The sequence below is a fragment of the Eptesicus fuscus genome, chromosome 6, assembly GCF_027574615.1.
Source record: "Eptesicus fuscus isolate TK198812 chromosome 6, DD_ASM_mEF_20220401, whole genome shotgun sequence".
Classification (NCBI taxonomy): domain Eukaryota; kingdom Metazoa; phylum Chordata; class Mammalia; order Chiroptera; family Vespertilionidae; genus Eptesicus; species Eptesicus fuscus.
This window is the reverse complement of record NC_072478.1, coordinates 80,624,318-80,642,484: the sequence shown is the minus strand read 5'-3', so window position 1 is coordinate 80,642,484 and position 18,167 is coordinate 80,624,318. Positions and strand designations below refer to the sequence as shown.

The 18,167-nt window shown below is 40.0% G+C and overlaps 1 protein-coding gene across 2 annotated transcripts in view; it reads left to right on the top strand.

The window, feature by feature from the left end:
• The window catches only part of DIAPH1 (diaphanous related formin 1), an 87,934-nt gene that overhangs the window by 23,482 nt on the left and 46,285 nt on the right, over positions 1–18,167 (top strand). The window contains exons 2-16 of one of the 2 annotated variants that reach the window (XM_054717977.1): positions 2,789–2,815; positions 4,621–4,770; positions 7,144–7,245; positions 7,600–7,730; positions 7,927–8,013; positions 9,069–9,132; positions 10,425–10,564; positions 12,195–12,303; positions 12,698–12,808; positions 12,981–13,099; positions 13,956–14,072; positions 14,659–14,774; positions 15,285–15,349; positions 16,009–16,188; positions 17,202–17,900. In XM_054717977.1, coding sequence (XP_054573952.1) covers positions 2,789–2,815; positions 4,621–4,770; positions 7,144–7,245; positions 7,600–7,730; positions 7,927–8,013; positions 9,069–9,132; positions 10,425–10,564; positions 12,195–12,303; positions 12,698–12,808; positions 12,981–13,099; positions 13,956–14,072; positions 14,659–14,774; positions 15,285–15,349; positions 16,009–16,188; positions 17,202–17,900 — 2,217 coding nt within the window. The remainder of the gene's footprint in view (positions 1–2,788; positions 2,816–4,620; positions 4,771–7,143; positions 7,246–7,599; positions 7,731–7,926; positions 8,014–9,068; positions 9,133–10,424; positions 10,565–12,194; positions 12,304–12,697; positions 12,809–12,980; positions 13,100–13,955; positions 14,073–14,658; positions 14,775–15,284; positions 15,350–16,008; positions 16,189–17,201; positions 17,901–18,167) is intronic. The other variant, XM_054717978.1, reaches the window with a different exon arrangement.

Below are 18,167 nucleotides of genomic sequence, written 5' to 3'. Positions count from 1 at the left end.
GTGCCCTGACCAAGAATTGAGCCTGCACCCTTTTGGTGTATGGGATGATGCTTCAACTAATCGAGCCACTCAGCCAGGGCAGGACTCGGCTTTCTTAGGTGTAATGGGTTTACCACTAGTCCTTCCATTTATTCCCCTGCTTCAAAATTTGGTTACAATTAGGCTTTTCTTATTCTTTCCAACCTTGTAGCCTCCTTCCTTCCAGCATTGTTTTCTTTCTGAAAATTTCTTTTCTATATATTTAGAAGAGTTTCAAGAAGGGGAAAAATTAAATGTTTTGATTCAGTGTACCATCTTTTACCTGAAAGTTCCTATTAATCTGTTTTCATGAGCAGCTTTTTTAAAAAAATATATTTTATTGATTTTTTACGAGAGGAAGAGAGAGGGATAGAGAGTTAGAAACATCGATGAGAGAGAAACATCGATCAGCTGCCTCTTGCACACCCCCTACTGGGGATGTGCCCGCAACCAAGGTACATGCCCTTGACCTGAATCGAACCTGGGACCCTTGAGTCTGCAGGCCGACGCTCTATCCACTGAGCCAAACCGGTTTCGGCGTGAGCAGCTTTTGATATTAAAAATTTTTATTCAGTGTTTATATATCCTTTAGTATCTATATTTGTAGTTAAAAGTTTTAGTGGAAAACTCAGTAGGAGGGACAGGAAGATGAAGTATTTAGTGCAGACAGGCTAGGAGAGTTACGGGGTTGGTTTGGGGGCAGAAGAGAACTGACAGTCAACAAGGTCAGTGGTGAGAGTGGAAGCATTTAGAGGTAGGTTGAAATGATTAGCGTTCTTATTAAAAAGCTTTTTATTAAAAAAAAAAAGATTTTTAAAAATTGATTTTGAGAGAAAGAGAAAAGGAGAGAGAAAGAAACACCAGTGTGAGAGTGAAACATTGATCCGGCTACCTCCTGCATGCCCCCCACTGGGGATCAAGCCTGAAACCCAGGCCTGTACCCTGACCAGGAATTGAACCAGCAACCTTTCAATGCCCAACCAACTGAGCACACCGGCCAGGCAGTTCTTTTTACTTTTCATAATCTAGGAACCTCTTGTTTTGTATCTCAGAGAATCCACAAAACAACTAATGACACAACTTTTTAAAACTTACTGTTTGCAACCAGTTTACATAGGATCTCTAAGGAAAATACACAATATTATATAAATAAACCATACACCCTCAATATACTCTAGCAGAAAGTTCCATTTCGATAATTGAATAGGGCTTGCTGTTCAGGTGTTATATGGAGTTCTGAAACAGAATTTTGTTTAGCCTGTGATTCTTTTTGCTGGTAGTTGCTGCCCTCTCTTGGACTAGTTGAGGAAATGCAGCTTTTATCCTGCATGGATCATCTTTTGCTCTCCTTACTCAAACTGAGAACTGAAACATAGATACTTTTTTAAAAGAATTAAATCTGTTTTTAATGATGCACCAAGGGAAACTATTATCTTCCTTCTTATGAAAATATGTTTACTTTTGTATCTAAAGGCAAGAGTTAGTGGGTATTAAATGGAACAAGGCAGAAGAATTTGGGGAATACAGTGATTTGGGCTTTGGAATCTGGAGACTGGAGTTCCTACCCAGCTTGCCCCTAATCATGTGATCTCAATGATTTACTCCACCTGTCTGAGCTTCAGTTTCTTCACTGATACAGTGAAGAGGAGGAATATATTTGAGGGCTTCTCCAGGGATTGTTATTTTAGGCAAGCAGCCCCAGGTTATGTTATTTGTTCATAGAAGATTTAATGACTAAGTCTCAGGCTCTGCCCTGAAGGAATTGAGTTTGGAAAAAGATAGAGGAGGCAGACAATCAAAAGACAATTGTAATCCTCTACTAGTGCTGTGTGACAAACAAGTACCTATTACTATGGAAACACAAGGAACAGTACCTGTCCAGTTAGAGGAGGTGTCATCCTGTAGGGCATCTCGGAGTTAGCCTGGAAGGCACAGTAGGCTGAGGGAAGCAGCAGCCTGGGGAAAGTCGGTGGTGAGACAGCATGATCTGTTTGGAACCTGTGGCTGGTTCAAGATGCCCAGAAGAGTTTGAGGTGGAGGGTTTAGATGAGTCGAGGGAAAGAATCCAGAAATGTTATATGCCTTGCTAAGGAATTTGGATTTTGATGTGAGGGCAGAGGGGAGCTATTGAAGGGTTTTAAGTGGGGAATAACATGGACAGTTTGGCGTTTTAGAAAGATTACTCTTGAATATATAATATGGAGAATGGAGTTGGTGTGGTGCATCCTGCTATATATGTGCAAGTTTCTACAGAGTAGATATATAAAAATCAATATGTTGAGGTGTAGTATATTAAATTTACTAGATAATGCCCATACTATTTTCCAAAGTGGCCATAGCAATTTACATTACCAACAATGTGTGAGAGCTTCTGCTGCTCTGTGACCTGACAGACATGAAATTTTTTTCCAATCTTGGTGAGTGCAAAACAATATCTCATTGTAGTTTTAGTTTGCATTTCCTTGTTTATCAATAAAATGGTGCATGTTTCATAGGTTTATTGTTTATTGGATTCAGAGTCCTTTCAGGTCTTCATCTCTTTCTTTTTTCTTCAATGAACCATATGTTAGTGATCTTAAAATTCTTTTTGCCTCTTACTTAAGAGAACGTGCTAAGGAATAGTTGGGCAGAAATCTTTTAGCTTGTGGGGAAGTCACTTAGATCCTTTCAAGGAATTTTTTCTTCTTTTTTCTCCCAACTCATCTGGTATTTGGGAAGTTTCCTGGCATTTCACTGATCTCTCTTCTCCCTCCTTTTTCCCATTTCCTAGACTCTGAAGCGACTCATGGCAGATGAGGTAAGGAAATATTCAGCATGCGCATGTTTTAGCTCATTTTCTACATTGCAATGTACCAGTTACTATAACTTTGGTTTTCTATAACTTGTAAGTGGTATAAGTTCTGCTCTCAGAGCATCCAAAGTGTTTTCCTAACTCTTTGCTCTGTGTTTGGCTCATTGCATGCGTTTCCCTGGCACACTTATTGGCTTCCAAGGTTACTATTTTCTTTCATATATATATATATATATATATAATTGATTTCAGAGAGTAAGGGAGAGAGAGAGATAGAAGCATCAGTGACAAGAGAAATTTATCAATCACCTGCCTCCTGCACACCCCCTACTAGGGATGGAGCCCACAACCCAGGCATGTGCTCTGACCATGACCTCCTGGTTCATGGGTCCGATGCTCAACCACTGGCCCACACTGGCTGGGCTCACTTTCCTTAAACTCCAAGCGAATTTGCAGTCTGGATGCCACTCATATCACTTGAAGCTCCATAATGCTTGCAGATACTTGCTACTATTATTTTTAAACAGGTAGAGCTGACAAGCTGCAGCTTATCAGTGACTTTTTTATTTGAGCAACTCTACTTGAAGTTTGAGGAATGGTTCATGAGCATTTTGTTGGCAGAAAGGTGGCATATATACGCCTGAAGTACATTGTATTCTTTGCAAGGGGATTTTGAAGAATATGTATTGAACTTTTGCTGCCTACATAAAACAAGTGCTACGGCATGTACAGAAGAAAGAAAAAGGAATGGTTTCTGGTTTTAAGGCAGGGGTGGGCACCTTTTTTCTGCTAAGGGCCATATGAATATTTATAACATCATTCTCGGACCATACAAAATTATCAACTTAAAAATTAGCCTGCTGTGTTTGGTCAGACATTTAATTAACTCACCCCTAATGCCTTGACGCGGGGTCAGACCAAATTATTTCGAGGGCTTTATATGGCCTGCAGGCTGAACATTCCCCACTCCTGTTTTAAGGCTCATTTATTCTCTGTGACTTACATCTATTAAAATCTATGGCAGTGGTTCTCAACCTTTCTAATGCCGCGACCCTTTAATACAGTTCTTCATGTTGTGGTGACCCCCAACCATGAAATTATTTTCGTTGCTACTTCATAACTGTAATTTTGCTACTGTTATGAGTCGTAATGTAAATATCTGTGTTTTCCGATGGTCTTAGGCGACCCTGCTAGCGGTTCTCAACCTGTGGGTTGCGACCCACAGGTTGAGAACCGCTGCTTTAGAGTCTAAGACCATCGGAAAACACAGATATTTACATTATGATTCATTAACAGTAGCAAAATTACAGTTATGAAGTAGCAACGAAAATAATTTCATGGTTGGGGGTCACCACAACATGAGGAGCTGTATTAAAGGGTCGCGGCATTAGAAAGGTTGAGAACCATTGATCTATGGTCATGGTTACCTCTGAAAGGGAAAGATCCTCTGAGGGCTTGGCCAGATTTATTATTGGATAGCTAGAGGGAAACAAAGGGCATTTTATTGAGATAGCTCAGTACATGAAATGCTTTTAGTTCTGTGCTACTAGAAATGGCAGGGGAGCTCAAGAACAAAGTTTTCTCTTTTTAGAGAGGTTCCCAAATCTTAATACTCCAGTCCTTTTGTTTTTGTGTAAAGATGAGAGTACAGAGTCAGTATACTAAATTAGATATTAGATATGAAGAAGACTGTTTTTTTAATACCAGAAGAATCTTGGACTAACCACAAACCAGAGGAATCGTGTGTAGAAGAGGCTATTTAATGTGTATGTGATAATGGATCGCTGCTAATACTTTTTTCTCTTTCTCAGCTGGAGAGATTTACCAGCATGAGAATTAAGAAGGAGAAGGAAAAGCCCAATTCTGCTCATAGAAATTCATCATACGGGGATGATCCCACAGCACAGTCATTGCAAGATATTTCAGATGAGCAAGTTTTAATACTTTTTGAACAGATGCTGGTAAGTTTCCCACCCCAAAATGTTGTTTCTTTTTGATAATGAATTTGGGCATAGTGGGCCTTTTTTGTGCACATTCCCTCTAACTATTTCTTAATTACAAAGAATTCCAGGCTTAACAGGGAACTTCTTAATAACAGTCCCATTAATGAAGGGACTAAATATATAAGTACCAGTATATAAGATTTGAATCTATGAGTTAGGCTTGGAAATGTCTGATCATTGACCACCTTGTTAATGTCTTTCTGCCCAGCAACACTTTAGCCACAAAGACATAGGGGAGTGGATCAATTCATGTGGTAGTATAGAGACTTTGGGTTAGCCAGAGTAGATAAAGTGTTGAAACATTCACAGTGAACTCTGTACAAAGAAGAAACTGAGGAATGGAAAGGCATCATTTGCCCAAGGTCTTCTATTTAATGGTGAATCTAGAAAGAGAATTCTGATGCTATAATCACTAACACCTTTAAAGCCTTTGACTGAAGTCAGTTAAGTAATGACGTATACATGGAAGTGGCTTACTTTGCTGTTCTTAGTGAGGAACACTGAGTGGGAAGGACACTAATGAATGTACATTAGTGATAAGTCTTGGAAAGTTTTGAGTACGTGCTTTTAAGATTTCATAAGACTCGTATAATGCCTGGATATATGATCTCAGATTCAAATAGAGACTAGTGCAGGCCTCACTTAATTAAAAGCATGAGCTTAAAATCCTTAAGATAGGACCTGGTGTATAGTAAATACTCAGCCAGTACTATTATTATTTTTCACTGAAGCTTTTCATCTCTTAGGGATCCAAGTACATTAAGAGTCTGAGTGTGATCTGTTGAGACATTCTCCTTGCTGGATTACAAATTTAGATGTCTTTAGGGCCAGGGAAGTAGCATAAATAAGTTAAACAGGCTAGATAGAAGATGATAATGAGGACTGTGATAAAATGAAGAAAGACTTTTGACATTTTTGTTAGTTCCTATAGGTTTTGTAGCATTCCAGTTAGGAATACTGGTCCAGTAGTGGCAGATGTTCTATTTTTCAGAAGAAGCTAGAAATTTATAATAATAAACCCACCACAATAATTCTTCAATAGCATAAAATATCATAGCTAACATCCAGAATTCCCCAATTAGATCATTTAAAAAATACTTTTTTAATTCAAATCACAATTCCATATAGGGTCCATTGTACCTAATATCCCCTTAAGTTTCATTTAATCTATAGGTTTTTCTATAGAAATAGTTTGACTTGTAGAGTTTCTCCCACAATCTGAAATTTGGTGATTACATCCCTTGATGCTAGAAATCCATATTTTTATTTGAAGTTTCCCAAAGTTAAAATGTTGGGCTAGCCAAGCAAAACATACTTTATTTTTGGGTCTAATTCAATGTGAAGGCCATTAGTTGGCAACTTCTGTGTTCAATTTAGCTGTAAAATGAGAGAAAAAGCACCAGGAATTGAATCAGACAATGTCAAATTAATACTACTATTTGGGAGCAGTGACCCCCCCTTCACACACACACAAACACACCAAGAAAAAATAGATTATATCCATTGTTCCCCTGTGTTTGTCTCATTTCAAATAATATTCTGGACTTTTTAGGGTTAAACTTGTGCTCACTGAGATGCTGGGCTCAAACACATGGTTATACATGTCATAGGCTCAAGTAGAGCCTTTCCCTCATAACACACTGCAGGCTATGTCTGCTGAGGGGCTTTTTCACAGTTTCCAGTGGACTGTGTGAAGTGGGGATAATGGGTGTTTAGGCTCTAGAGTGCTGCAGAATTGGCTGGTGTCGATTTTGCTGTTGTTTGAATGATGTCAGTTACTCAGTACTTCAGTCTGAAGAGATTATTGAAGTCCATCCTAAGTGCAAAAAAAAAGTGTGCTTTTCGTTCAGTATAGTACAAATAAAATTTTCATTTAATATTGAGTCCATTTTTATTAGGAAAATGTTAAGTGTATCTATAATAATAAAAGTGTAATATGCTAATTAGACCAGACTCCTTCCGGACAACCTTTCGGACGAAGCTAGGGCTGTGAGCTGAGGTGGCCGCTGAGGCTGGCAGGGGCTAAGGCAGAGGCAGCTTTTGCAGCACCACAGTGGCGGTGGGGGCTGAGCCCCTTGCACAAATTTCATGCATCGGGCCTCTAGTATGTATAAAAATGTCTACAAGGATTTATACTAAAATATTAACCACATCTGTCCCTGAGGAATGTTCATCATCTGTAAATGCTGAGATCTCTAGGGATCAGGAAAATTTATTTATTCAATAAGCATTTAATGTGTTCAACTCTTCACTAAGTATATAAAATATTAAACACTGAAAACTTGTAAGGAAGTTAAGGCAATTTTGTTTTTTCCCTTTTTCCTTTACTAGGTGGATATGAACCTGAATGAGGAGAAACAGCAGCCTTTGAGAGAGAAGGACATTATTATCAAGAGGGAGATGGTGTCCCAATACTTGCACACCTCCAAGGCTGTGAGTTCTGGGGCAGGTACCCCATGACACACTTTGCCCTTATCTTGGACCTGTTTGTTTTGCCAATTTCCTGGAACATTTTATGTCTTTACCAGTTCTGTTTCATTCTATTATAAAAGCCTGCTTGTTTTGTACTTTCACTTAAGTTATCATTCTCACATACTTTTTGTCTGGTTCAATTTTCATGAAGTGTATGTATATGGGGAATGGGATGGGAAATTCTGAGTCTCACATAGTTTGGTGGTATGTATGATGGGTATCTGCCTTGATATTATTTAAACTGTATTGACTAACACTAATACAGTTTATGACTGGGTCCAGGGTTTACTAATCTCTCTCTATGCTCCTGTCTAGGGCATGAGCCAAAAGGAGAGCTCTCGGTCTCCCATGATGTACATTCAGGAGTTGAGGTCAGGCTTGCGGGATATGTCTCTGCTCAGTTGCCTGGAGTCCCTTCGTGTCTCCCTCAACAACAACCCTGTCAGGTGAGATTTTTGAGGTGGTATCAGGAGTAAGAGCTCAGGGTTAGAGTTCACTGGTGGGGACTGATGATCAATAGTCAGGGAAGTATGAAAATGTTCTAGATAGGGAGTAAGGAGTTGCCAGAATAAACTTTGCTTTTGTACAGATGAATTTATTGATGTGATTTAATATTGCATTGTCTTTGACTGTTCCTTACAGCTGGGTGCAAACATTTGGTGCTGAGGGCCTGGCCTCCTTGCTGGACATCCTTAAACGACTCCATGATGAGAAAGAGGAGACTGCTGGGTAAGGACTTCCAAGTTTTGACATCTTCTAGGTAGAGAGTTGTAGGGGACTTGGCTATTTTCTTTAAAGGAGAAAATAGCAGTTAAATGTAAAGTTATGGACTAGGGCTGTGGTCGGCAAACTGCGGCTCGCGAGCCACATGAGGCTCTTTGGCCTCTTGAGTGTGGCTCTTCTACAAAATACCACGGCCTGGGCGAGTTTATTTTGAAGAAGTGGCGTTAGAAGAAGTTGTAAGTATAAAAAATTTGGCTCTCAAAAGAAATTTCAATCGTCGTACTGTTGATATTTGGCTCTGTTGACTAATGAGTTTGCCGACCACTGGACTAGGGGAATATGCTGTTAGCTGAGAATGGGGTTTATCGTAGGGGTGACTAGAGGAAGAATGATGATTATAGATACAGGAAAGGAAGGAGGAACTTAAATTTCCTGGTGAATAACACAGGATATATACCACATAAGATTATGAGTCTCTCAGCCTAGGTTCTTATCTCATCTGGAAATAGGGTCTGATTTAGTCTAGAGCTCCCCTGTGATCTGATCTGGGTCATATCTAATCTGGAAGTCTTAAAGTGCACTTCATCAGTTCAGAACGAGCTTTATCACAGTCATCAGGGTTAGAGTAATCCTAGGGACACCTTGGATTATCTTAATTTTCCTTGAAGCCAGCCTGACCCAAAGCAACTTCTTTACTTCCTGGAATCTTTCCAAAACAAGACACAGGCCTGTACCTCCTGAATACAGACTTCAAGTAGTAATAGATGGAATATTATCCTGATAGAATTTAGTACTTAGCAGCCTAGAGGGAATTAATGGGAAGATTTTAATTTAATAGTAAATCTTGGATTTCGAGAGGATTAACCAGAGGTCTTTGATTGTGGGGATCCCTCTTCAGCTGCCTGCTTTTGCCAGTGTTTCACAGCAAAGTGCCATGGGCTAGAATTTACTCAGATACTAGTTGGGGATGTTCCTTAGACCCTTGTTTGCAAGACTGAAAAGTCAAATGGGAGAGGGGTATAGAATAAGGGGACTTCAGTGATTATGTTTTCTACATGCAGGAGCTATGATAGCCGTAACAAGCATGAGATCATTCGCTGCTTGAAAGCTTTTATGAACAACAAGGTGAGATTTTTCCCCATTCCAACCCCATCATGACCCCTATTCTTTCTCTTCTATTGGCAAACTCCAAAAAGGACTTAGGAATATGAAGTTCAATATTTCTAGCTTTCCCTTTTATTATTATGACTTTTGATTGCCACATATATATGCTTCTTTGGACCTTTTCCCCCCAGTTGTAATGTGTTTCAGAGAGTAGGCAGTGATGGCGAACCTATGACACGCGTGTTAGCACTGACACGCGTAGCCATTTCTGATGACTATATTTGCTGCTCCTGAGGATGAAACATTTGCAAAATAATGTTTTTTCCTCAAAGTGACACACTACCCGAGTTATGCTCAGTTTTTTGGCGAAGTTTGACACACCAAGCTCAAAAGGTTGCCCATCACTGGAGTAGGGTCATTTTTTTTTCTTTTTATAGTTTTCTTTTGTTAATTCTTGAATTTCCTGACATAATTATTGTTTTTTAAAGATTTATGTTTGGATTTGTTTCTCCAGACAGTCATACTGTTAAAATCAATCTCTCTCTCTCTCTCTCTCTCTCTCTCTCTCTCCCCCTCCCTCCCTTCCTTCCCTTCTTTCCCTTCCTTTCCTTTGTTTTGTATTTAAAACCAGGGAGCCCATGGTTATTTGTTCCTGAGTACAAATCTGTCTTCCTCACTATTTAATTTTGTTATAATTAACTTATTCCATTGGGTTGGGGGGCATTAAAAAGAAACATAAAAATCCAAGATTTTAACTCTTGGAAGACATAGAAGTCTGTTGTGAATCTACTAGAAAATTACTTTGCCATGCTAATTTCTGTTTGACTCCATTGGGGAAAGTATTCTACCCCTATATTAGTTTGCTGTGTCAAAGTACTTCAAATAGGGTGTCTTAAACAACAGAAATTTATTGTCTCACAGTTTTGGAGACTAGAAGTCCAAGATCAAGGTGTTGGCAGCGTTGGTTCCTTCTGAAGGCTGTGAGGGAGAGTACGTTCCCTGCCTTTCTCCCAGCTTCTAGTGGCTTCCTGGCAGTATCTGGCATTCCTCGACTTGTAGATGCATCTCCCCAACCTCTGCCTTCATGGTCACATGGCATTCTCCTTGTGTGCATGTTTATGTCCACATTTCCCTTTTTTATAAGGACAAGTCATTGGATTTAGGACTCCACCCTATTCTTATATGACCTTGTAACTGGGAGTTAAAACTTCAATATATGAATTTTGGAGGGAAATACCATAATGACTCCTAAATGTGTCCTGTGTTAGATGCTGTCATCTTTAAACCTCCCTTCTCTGTTTTTGTCCTGCCAGTTTGGAATCAAGACCATGTTAGAGACAGAAGAAGGAATCCTGCTGCTGGTCAGAGCCATGGATCCTGCTGTTCCCAACATGATGATTGATGCAGCTAAGCTGCTTTCTGCTCTTTGTATCCTACCACAGCCAGAGGACATGTATGTGACGAATTATTTCTCTTCTCCATTCTATTTTTTACCATCTTCCCTAGTGTAGAGGAAAATTGAGTTGCTTGGGTGGCCACTTGGTTTTAAATATGTATTTTTTTCTCAGACATGAACACTGTGAATCTTAATATTTAAGGAAAGTTGTTAGGTGATGCGGCTATCCTGAATGTACCACTGGTTATAGTCAGATAGCTCCCATATCTCCATCTATATTGTCTAGGGACAAGGGTTTCTTTTTCCATTAAAAAAAAAAAAATCAGAAGCAACACAATATTACTTTTTAAAGTCCAAACAACACAGAAATATATAAAGTAAAATTTACCAACCTTATGCCTTTGGCAAATCCTATTCTGCAGAGATAACCACTGTTAATGACTTGGTACTGTCTCATATATCTTTTTCTAGCACAGAAAAATATATTGCATTTCCTAGATTCTAAGATATCTTATACCACTCCAAAAGATGGTATTCTAGAACTAAGAAAAAATGGCTTTTGCCTACAAAACCAATTTCATGTATAATATAGATTTTTATTTTTTGTGGAGATGTTTAACAAAAGCTAAATCATACCATTAATTTTTTTTCAAATGTTTTATTAAGGTATTATATGTGTACATATCTTACCATTGCCACCCCCACCCCACTCCCATATATGCCCTCACCCCCCAGAGTTTTGCATCCATTGGTTATGCTTATATGCATGCATACAAGTCCTTTGATTGATCTCTTATCTCCCCCACCTCTCCCTAACCTTCCCCCTGTAATTTGACAGTCTGTTTGATGCTTTACTGTCTCTGTATCTATCTTTTCCATTAATTTTTTTCAGCTTGTTTCTTTTTATTTAACAGGATATTTTAGACATTCTTTTATGTCAACATTTATTGATATCTCTCCTGGCTATTTAGCATTCCATATTCTGTATGTTGCATAATTTATTTAACAATTTTTCCATTTTTAAAGCATACCTGGCTCTTGCTCTAGGTGATAAGAATTTTTACTGTTGCAAATGATTCTATAATGAGCATCCTCGTACATCAGGGGTGGGGAATGTCCAGCGGGCCGTATAAGGCCTGTGAAATCATTTAGTCTGGTGCTGCCAAGGCATTAGGGGTGAGTTAATTAAATGTTTGACCAAAATAGCAGGCTAATTTTTAAGTTGATGATTTTGTATAGCCCGAGAATGATATTATAAATATTCAAATGGCCCTTGGCAGAAAAAAGGTCCCCCACCCCTGTTGTACATCTATTCTTTTACATTTATTCATTTATGTTCGATAGATTTCTACAAGTAGGGCAAATGTTATGTGCATTCAAAATTGATATTAAATGCCCCTCCAAAAGTTGTACCAATTTATATTCCATAGAACAGGGGTCTTAATTTGGTATTTATAGATAGGAGTCTAGGGATGGGTTTTAAGGTACATTTTTCTGAAGAGATTATCCTTAGCTTTCAGCAAATTCTGGCTCTTGTTCTAGATGATGAGGAGAATAACGTGAGAAACCCAGAACACTGGTAATGTTCTGTTTCCTAACTGATCTGTGTCCCTGCATAATCTACTTGCTATGCGTGTCTGTGTCAGAGCACCTGGGCAATTCTCTCCCTTTCTTTTCTCCTGGGCAGGAATGAAAGGGTTTTGGAAGCCATGACAGAAAGAGCTGAGATGGATGAGGTGGAACGTTTCCAGCCACTGCTGGATGGATTAAAAAGTGAGACCTCCATTGCACTCAAGGCATGTATATCCCCTGAAACTGGGCCTAAGAGTAGAATTCAACATGGAAAGACTTAAGTTGGTTCCCAACTATATATTTTATATTTTATAATTTGTTAGGAAGGGAAAATGACTATCCTTCTCTCCAAGCAGGCAGAGAAAGAACTGTCCCTCATCATGAAATGGGGAAAGGATTCACAAATTAGGAAAACCAAGGCCTAGAGCAAAGTATACCATCAGGTCCTTGGAATTATTTAGACCTCTGAGCTCTCCAGACCTGTGACTTTCCAGCAGAAAGTCATTCTTGTAGCATTTTCTAGGTTGTATTTGGGATTCTCAGAATGCATGTAACAAGAATGAAATCTTTATATCTAGGAGTTAACACTGACATAGCTGCTGAATTTTTTAATTTTAGGTGGGATGCCTACAGCTAATCAATGCTCTCATCACACCAGCTGAAGAACTTGACTTCCGAGTTCACATCCGAAGTGAACTGATGCGCTTGGGGCTGCATCAAGTGTTGCAGGTGAGATGCAGCCCTTCATTACAAAGGCTGGACTGATTCCTTCCTGCTCTTACTGCCCAGTCATTCCAGGGATAACTTGGGTTTTCAATTTAAAACCCAGGTTGAAAGGCTTGGGTTTTTAGTCAACATAGGAACTTATGGGTTCTCTGACTTCTATTTTTGTTGTGGACAGGATCTTCGGAAGATTGAAAATGATGATATGAGAGTGCAACTAGCTGTGTTTGATGAGCAAGGGGATGAAGATTCCTATGACCTGAAGGGACGGCTGGATGACATTCGAATGGAGATGGAATATCCTTTTACTGACTGGGTTTAAGACAGGAAACATTTAGTTGTAGATACTTTCATGGAATGGTGTGGGGGTGATGACATCAGCCTGCGTGTCTTCTCGGTAGATAAAGCAGGTGTCTTTGATTTCTATTGGATTTATTTACCTCAGCATGGACCAGGAAAGTTAGGAAAGGTGATCTGAGGGTTGTTTAGCGTGGAAGCAGCCCTCGGAATTAGTATAGGCCTCCTAGAACCGTGGTCAGCAAACTGCGGCTCGCGAACCACATGCGGCTCTTTGGCCCCTTGAGTGTGGCTCTTCCACAAAATACCACGGCCTGGGCGAGTCTATTTTGAAGAAGTGGCGTTAGAAGAAGTTTAAGTTTAAAAAATTGGGCTCTCCAAAGAAATTTCAATCGTTGTACTGTTGATATTTGGCTCTGTTGACTAATGCGTTTGCCAACCACTGTGCTAGAACATGATAAGCGTAACTTACTAAAATGTAGAGTTGGTTTTAGAGAATATGTACAAGTCAGGGAGTAGGGTTATAATTTGCTTTCTTGTATGTATTCCTGAAACTGACAGAGGGAGTACTTTGGTTACCTATTGATATTTACCACAAGTGACTTTGAGGCAGTTACCTTTTAGTTTCTGATTGATCTTCAAGGCAAATACTAGCAATCCTCTATCTGTATAGTACCACCAAATCATTGGTGCCTTTGCTAAAGGAAGTTTATAGAGCTTAAAGTGTCAGACAATATTTACAGGAAAAATAGCTGTTAGAATAGAAGAGCACCTTGCTACTTTTCCTGAGAGTTGGATAAGCTACCTTTCATAGTATCTAAATATATGCTTTCCTTAGCTTCTTCCTCTTTCCCACTGATTTCAATGAAGTCTTCCAGTTTCTCTTAAACACAGTGAAGGACTCAAAGGCAGAGCCACACTTCCTGTCCATTCTGCAGCATCTACTCTTGGTCCGAAATGACTACGAGGCCAGGTAAAATGGTATACCTGTGGGAAGTTTTGAATTTTAGCCTAAGTAGAAAGAACAAAATCCTTAAATTCAAAGATTGTCTGTAAAGGGAAAAAGGAAAAGGCAAGAATTAGGTTTCATTGTTAGTCATAGGAACATTATCAGTGTCCCTTTAATCCAACTGAAAGGCATCTCTGTGGAAGAGGTCACAATGTCTAAGGTAAAATGCCCTTCCTTTTTTCGTAGTGTGGAGTGAAGATGATAGCAAAGGGAGGTAAATTTAAAGTTCTTTTAGGTTGTCTGAAAGTAGAGACTTAGCAGCAGTACTGTCCATTGATAGGAAGGCTCAAGCCCAAGTTTTTAGATGGGAAAGGATTGGCACTAGAAGGCAGATGGAAGAAGTTTGACTCTCTGAAGTAGATGGGGTACCTGATGTGGAAGAAGGGGTTTCCTAGCATGGCAGCGATACTTCCGTTAATTTTATAAAACGGTCTTTTCCAGAGCACTTATCCTCAGGTCCCTCTATTGTCAAATAGAGGGACAGTACCTTTTTTTGATCCTGAATACTTCTGAAAATTATATTGTGGTTTTCCTTTTATTTCTTCCATAGACCGCAGTACTATAGGTTGATTGAAGAATGTATTTCTCAGATAGTTTTGTACAAGAATGGGGCTGATCCTGACTTCAAGTGCCGGCACCTCCAGATTGATATTGAGGGATTGATTGGTAAGTGTATTCATCCATCTGGTTCCTTAAAATATTGCTTCTGCCTTTCATTTTGTATCTTCCAGTGAAAATTTTAGGGTAGATATCTTTCTGGATCTTAGGTATTTCCATGATGGACCTTTCTTAGGTGTTAACCAACATCTGTGTTAAGAATATATAGGCCTTAAATTTATTTCTACATAATTCTAAAATTTAACCCCTCTCACACACTACCCCATCTTTTGAAGGGGCTTCAGCTATAAGTGAGGACTCTGGCTGGTTTCAGAAATTCATAAGTAAGACTTGTAGGCATTCTTCATGCCATGCAGCATGGTGGCCTTAACAGCCACATAAGAAACTTATGTTGAACTTAACTGAAGGTTCTTTATTTAGTGCAGAACATTAAGAAGGGCAATACAAATAAACAAAAGGATCAAAGACTGTCCTGTGGTTATATCGAAGGGCTTAGGTAGTGAGAGGGGGAAAACAAGAGAATTGGAAGCTTTACTTCCTGACTCTTCTTCTTTTCAGATCAAATGATTGATAAAACAAAGGTAGAGAAAACTGAAGCCAAAGCTACAGAGCTGGAAAAAAAGGTGGGTGTGAGAGAAAAAACAATTGAATGTATCATTCTTTTCTAAGGATTATGATATTTCTAACATGTGAAACATACCTGAGATGTTTTGAAAGCATTCCGCACACAACAACAATTCCTAGGGGAAACTTGCTGGATATGAATGTGATCATGAGGAGCTAGTTAGTGTGACTTTGCACAGTTCTTGGACCCCTGGGCAGGATAGGAAAGACAGACAGCACTCACATAATACTGAAAGCACTCTCAGGTTTAATTGGCATCTCGGGCCTCTTATCCCTGGAACAATAGGAACTGGAATATATCTGAATTCTCTTTTTCCTCTTCAGTTGTTAAAGACTCCTTTTGTGGTTGATAGGTTTTGATCCTAGAGACTACTGGGATTATATGCCATGGCTGTTCTGATTAAATTTCTTTAAAATCTTAAGTGTTGGTTTTTAATTATAACTCCAAAAATAGATAAACTGTGGAAATGGTCTCTTGTTCCCCCTCCTTTATCCATGATTTTCAGGTCAAAATGATGGTGTTCTTTTTTTCCCAGGCATTCCCTGGGTCAGTGAGCTCTATGGATCAAAGATTGGCACAAAACAGTAAATTATGGGGAATAGCTCTATGCTTCTTGCTGAGATAGCTTACTGGGAGTCTGATTCCTTTCTTCTCTAGCTGGATTTAGAGTTAACAGCCCGACATGAGCTACAGGTGGAAATGAAAAAGATGGAAAGTGACTTCGAACAGAAGCTCCAGGATCTTCAGGGAGAAAAGGATGCATTGGGTTCTGAAAAGCAACAGATTGCCACAGAGAAACAGGACCTGGAAGCAGAGGTGTCTCAGCTCACAGGAAAGGTAATGTCTGAGCAGGGAAGGCAGAGTGACCTGTAACTGCCATCAGCAGCCTCAGGATGAGTCTGTCTTGGAGCAGGAGTCATCTTACTCCCAGGGAGGGTTCAGCTACTAGTAGGTAATCTGGTTAGATAGTGAATATTTTAAAAATGTTTTACTTTTTTTGTTTGTTTTGTTTTGGAGATTAGTAATACATAAGGTAGAAAATTTGAAAAATACAGAACAACATAGAATAAAATAAGTCACAGTACTACTCAGAAATAGATAATACTCTTCTAATAAATTTAGGAGTAGAAACTAAATAAATTGTTCTCATATTTGTTTATTTTCTCCTATTTGTCGTCTCTGGGCAGATTGGACAGATTTATCCTTATACACTCTCTCTGCAGTTATAAATATTTGAATGATCTGTGATATCTGATAACTTAATCACTTATGTAGTTACATAATTACCTGTATAGCACATGTGCTAATTATGTAACTAGAATATTTGATTTACTTGGTCTTTGCATTTTCTAATCAAAGGGAGAATTTAACATAAAAGTTGAAGTTGCCTTTAAAAAAATATATATATGTATATATAATTGATTTCAGAGAGTAAGGGAGAGGGAGAGAGAGATAGAAACATCAGTGATTAGAGAGAATCATTGATTAACTGCCTCCTGCATGCGCATACTGGGGATTGAGCCCACAACCCGGGCATGTGCCCTGACCGGAATCAAACCATGACCACCTGGTTCATAGATCGATGCTCAACCACTGAGCCATGCGGGCCAGGCATGAAGTTGCCTTTTTAATGCAAAGCATGCTGAGCTAAGAACATGAAGGCCTGAACTTTAATTTCACTTTGTCACTAAATAGCTATGTGACTTTAGGCGAATCATTTCATGTCTGACTCCTTTCACACCCTTCGTGTATGAAATGAGAAGTTGGGGTTAATTTTTTAGGCCCCTTTAAACTCCAGTTGTCCCTGAGGTAGAGTGAAAAGTATGCTTTCATTGATGTTGTTTTTCTAGGTTGCCAAGCTGTCCAAGGAATTGGAAGATGCCAAGAAAGAAATGGCTTCTCTCTCTGCTGCAGTTACTGCTGTAGCCCCTCCCAGCAGTGCTACTGTTCCCCCAGCCCCTCCTCTGCCTGGTGACTCTGGCACTGTTATTCCACCCCCACCTCCTCTTCCTGGGGGTGGCACCATTCTTTCTCCACCACCTCCCCCTCCTTTACCTGGGGGTATTTGTATCCCCCCACCACCTCCTTTACCTGGGGGTGCTGCCATCCCCCCACCCCCTCCTTTGCCTGGGGGTGCTGCCATCCCCCCACCTCCTCCTTTGCCTGGGGGTGCTGCCATCCCCCCACCCCCTCCTTTGCCTGGGTGTGCTGCCATCCCCCCACCCCCTCCTTTGCCTGGGGGTGCTGCCATCCCCCCACCTCCTCCTTTGCCTGGGGGTGCCGCCATCCCCCCACCTCCTCCTCCCTTACCTGGTGGACCAGGAGGGCTGCCTCCTCCTCCCCCCCCTCTTCCTGGTGGTACTGGAATCCCCCCACCCCCTCCATTTCCTGGAGGCCCTGGCATTCCTCCACCTCCACCAGGAATGGGTATGCCTCCACCTCCCCCTTTTGGATTTGGAGTTCCTGCAGCCCCAGTTCTGCCATATGGATTAACTCCAAAGAAGCTTTATAAGCCAGAGGTACAGCTCCGGAGGCCAAACTGGTCCAAGGTGAGAATTTCTGTGCATTTCTTCATCAATACATCTTCAGAAACCACTTCACTTTCCTACTTTGTACTTTGTTCATGGTTGGGCTTCCCTTTCTTGTGGCTCACATCTGTCTGTCTTTAGTGCCACTCATGCATATGTGTATTCAGCAGGTATTAGGTATCTCCTATATACTAGACATTACTTTGGAGAGTTCTTTGAGCCCAAACTCTGCTACAAAACCTAAACTTAAGTTAATATTTTTGGCCTCTGAGGATTTGAGTGCCAGGG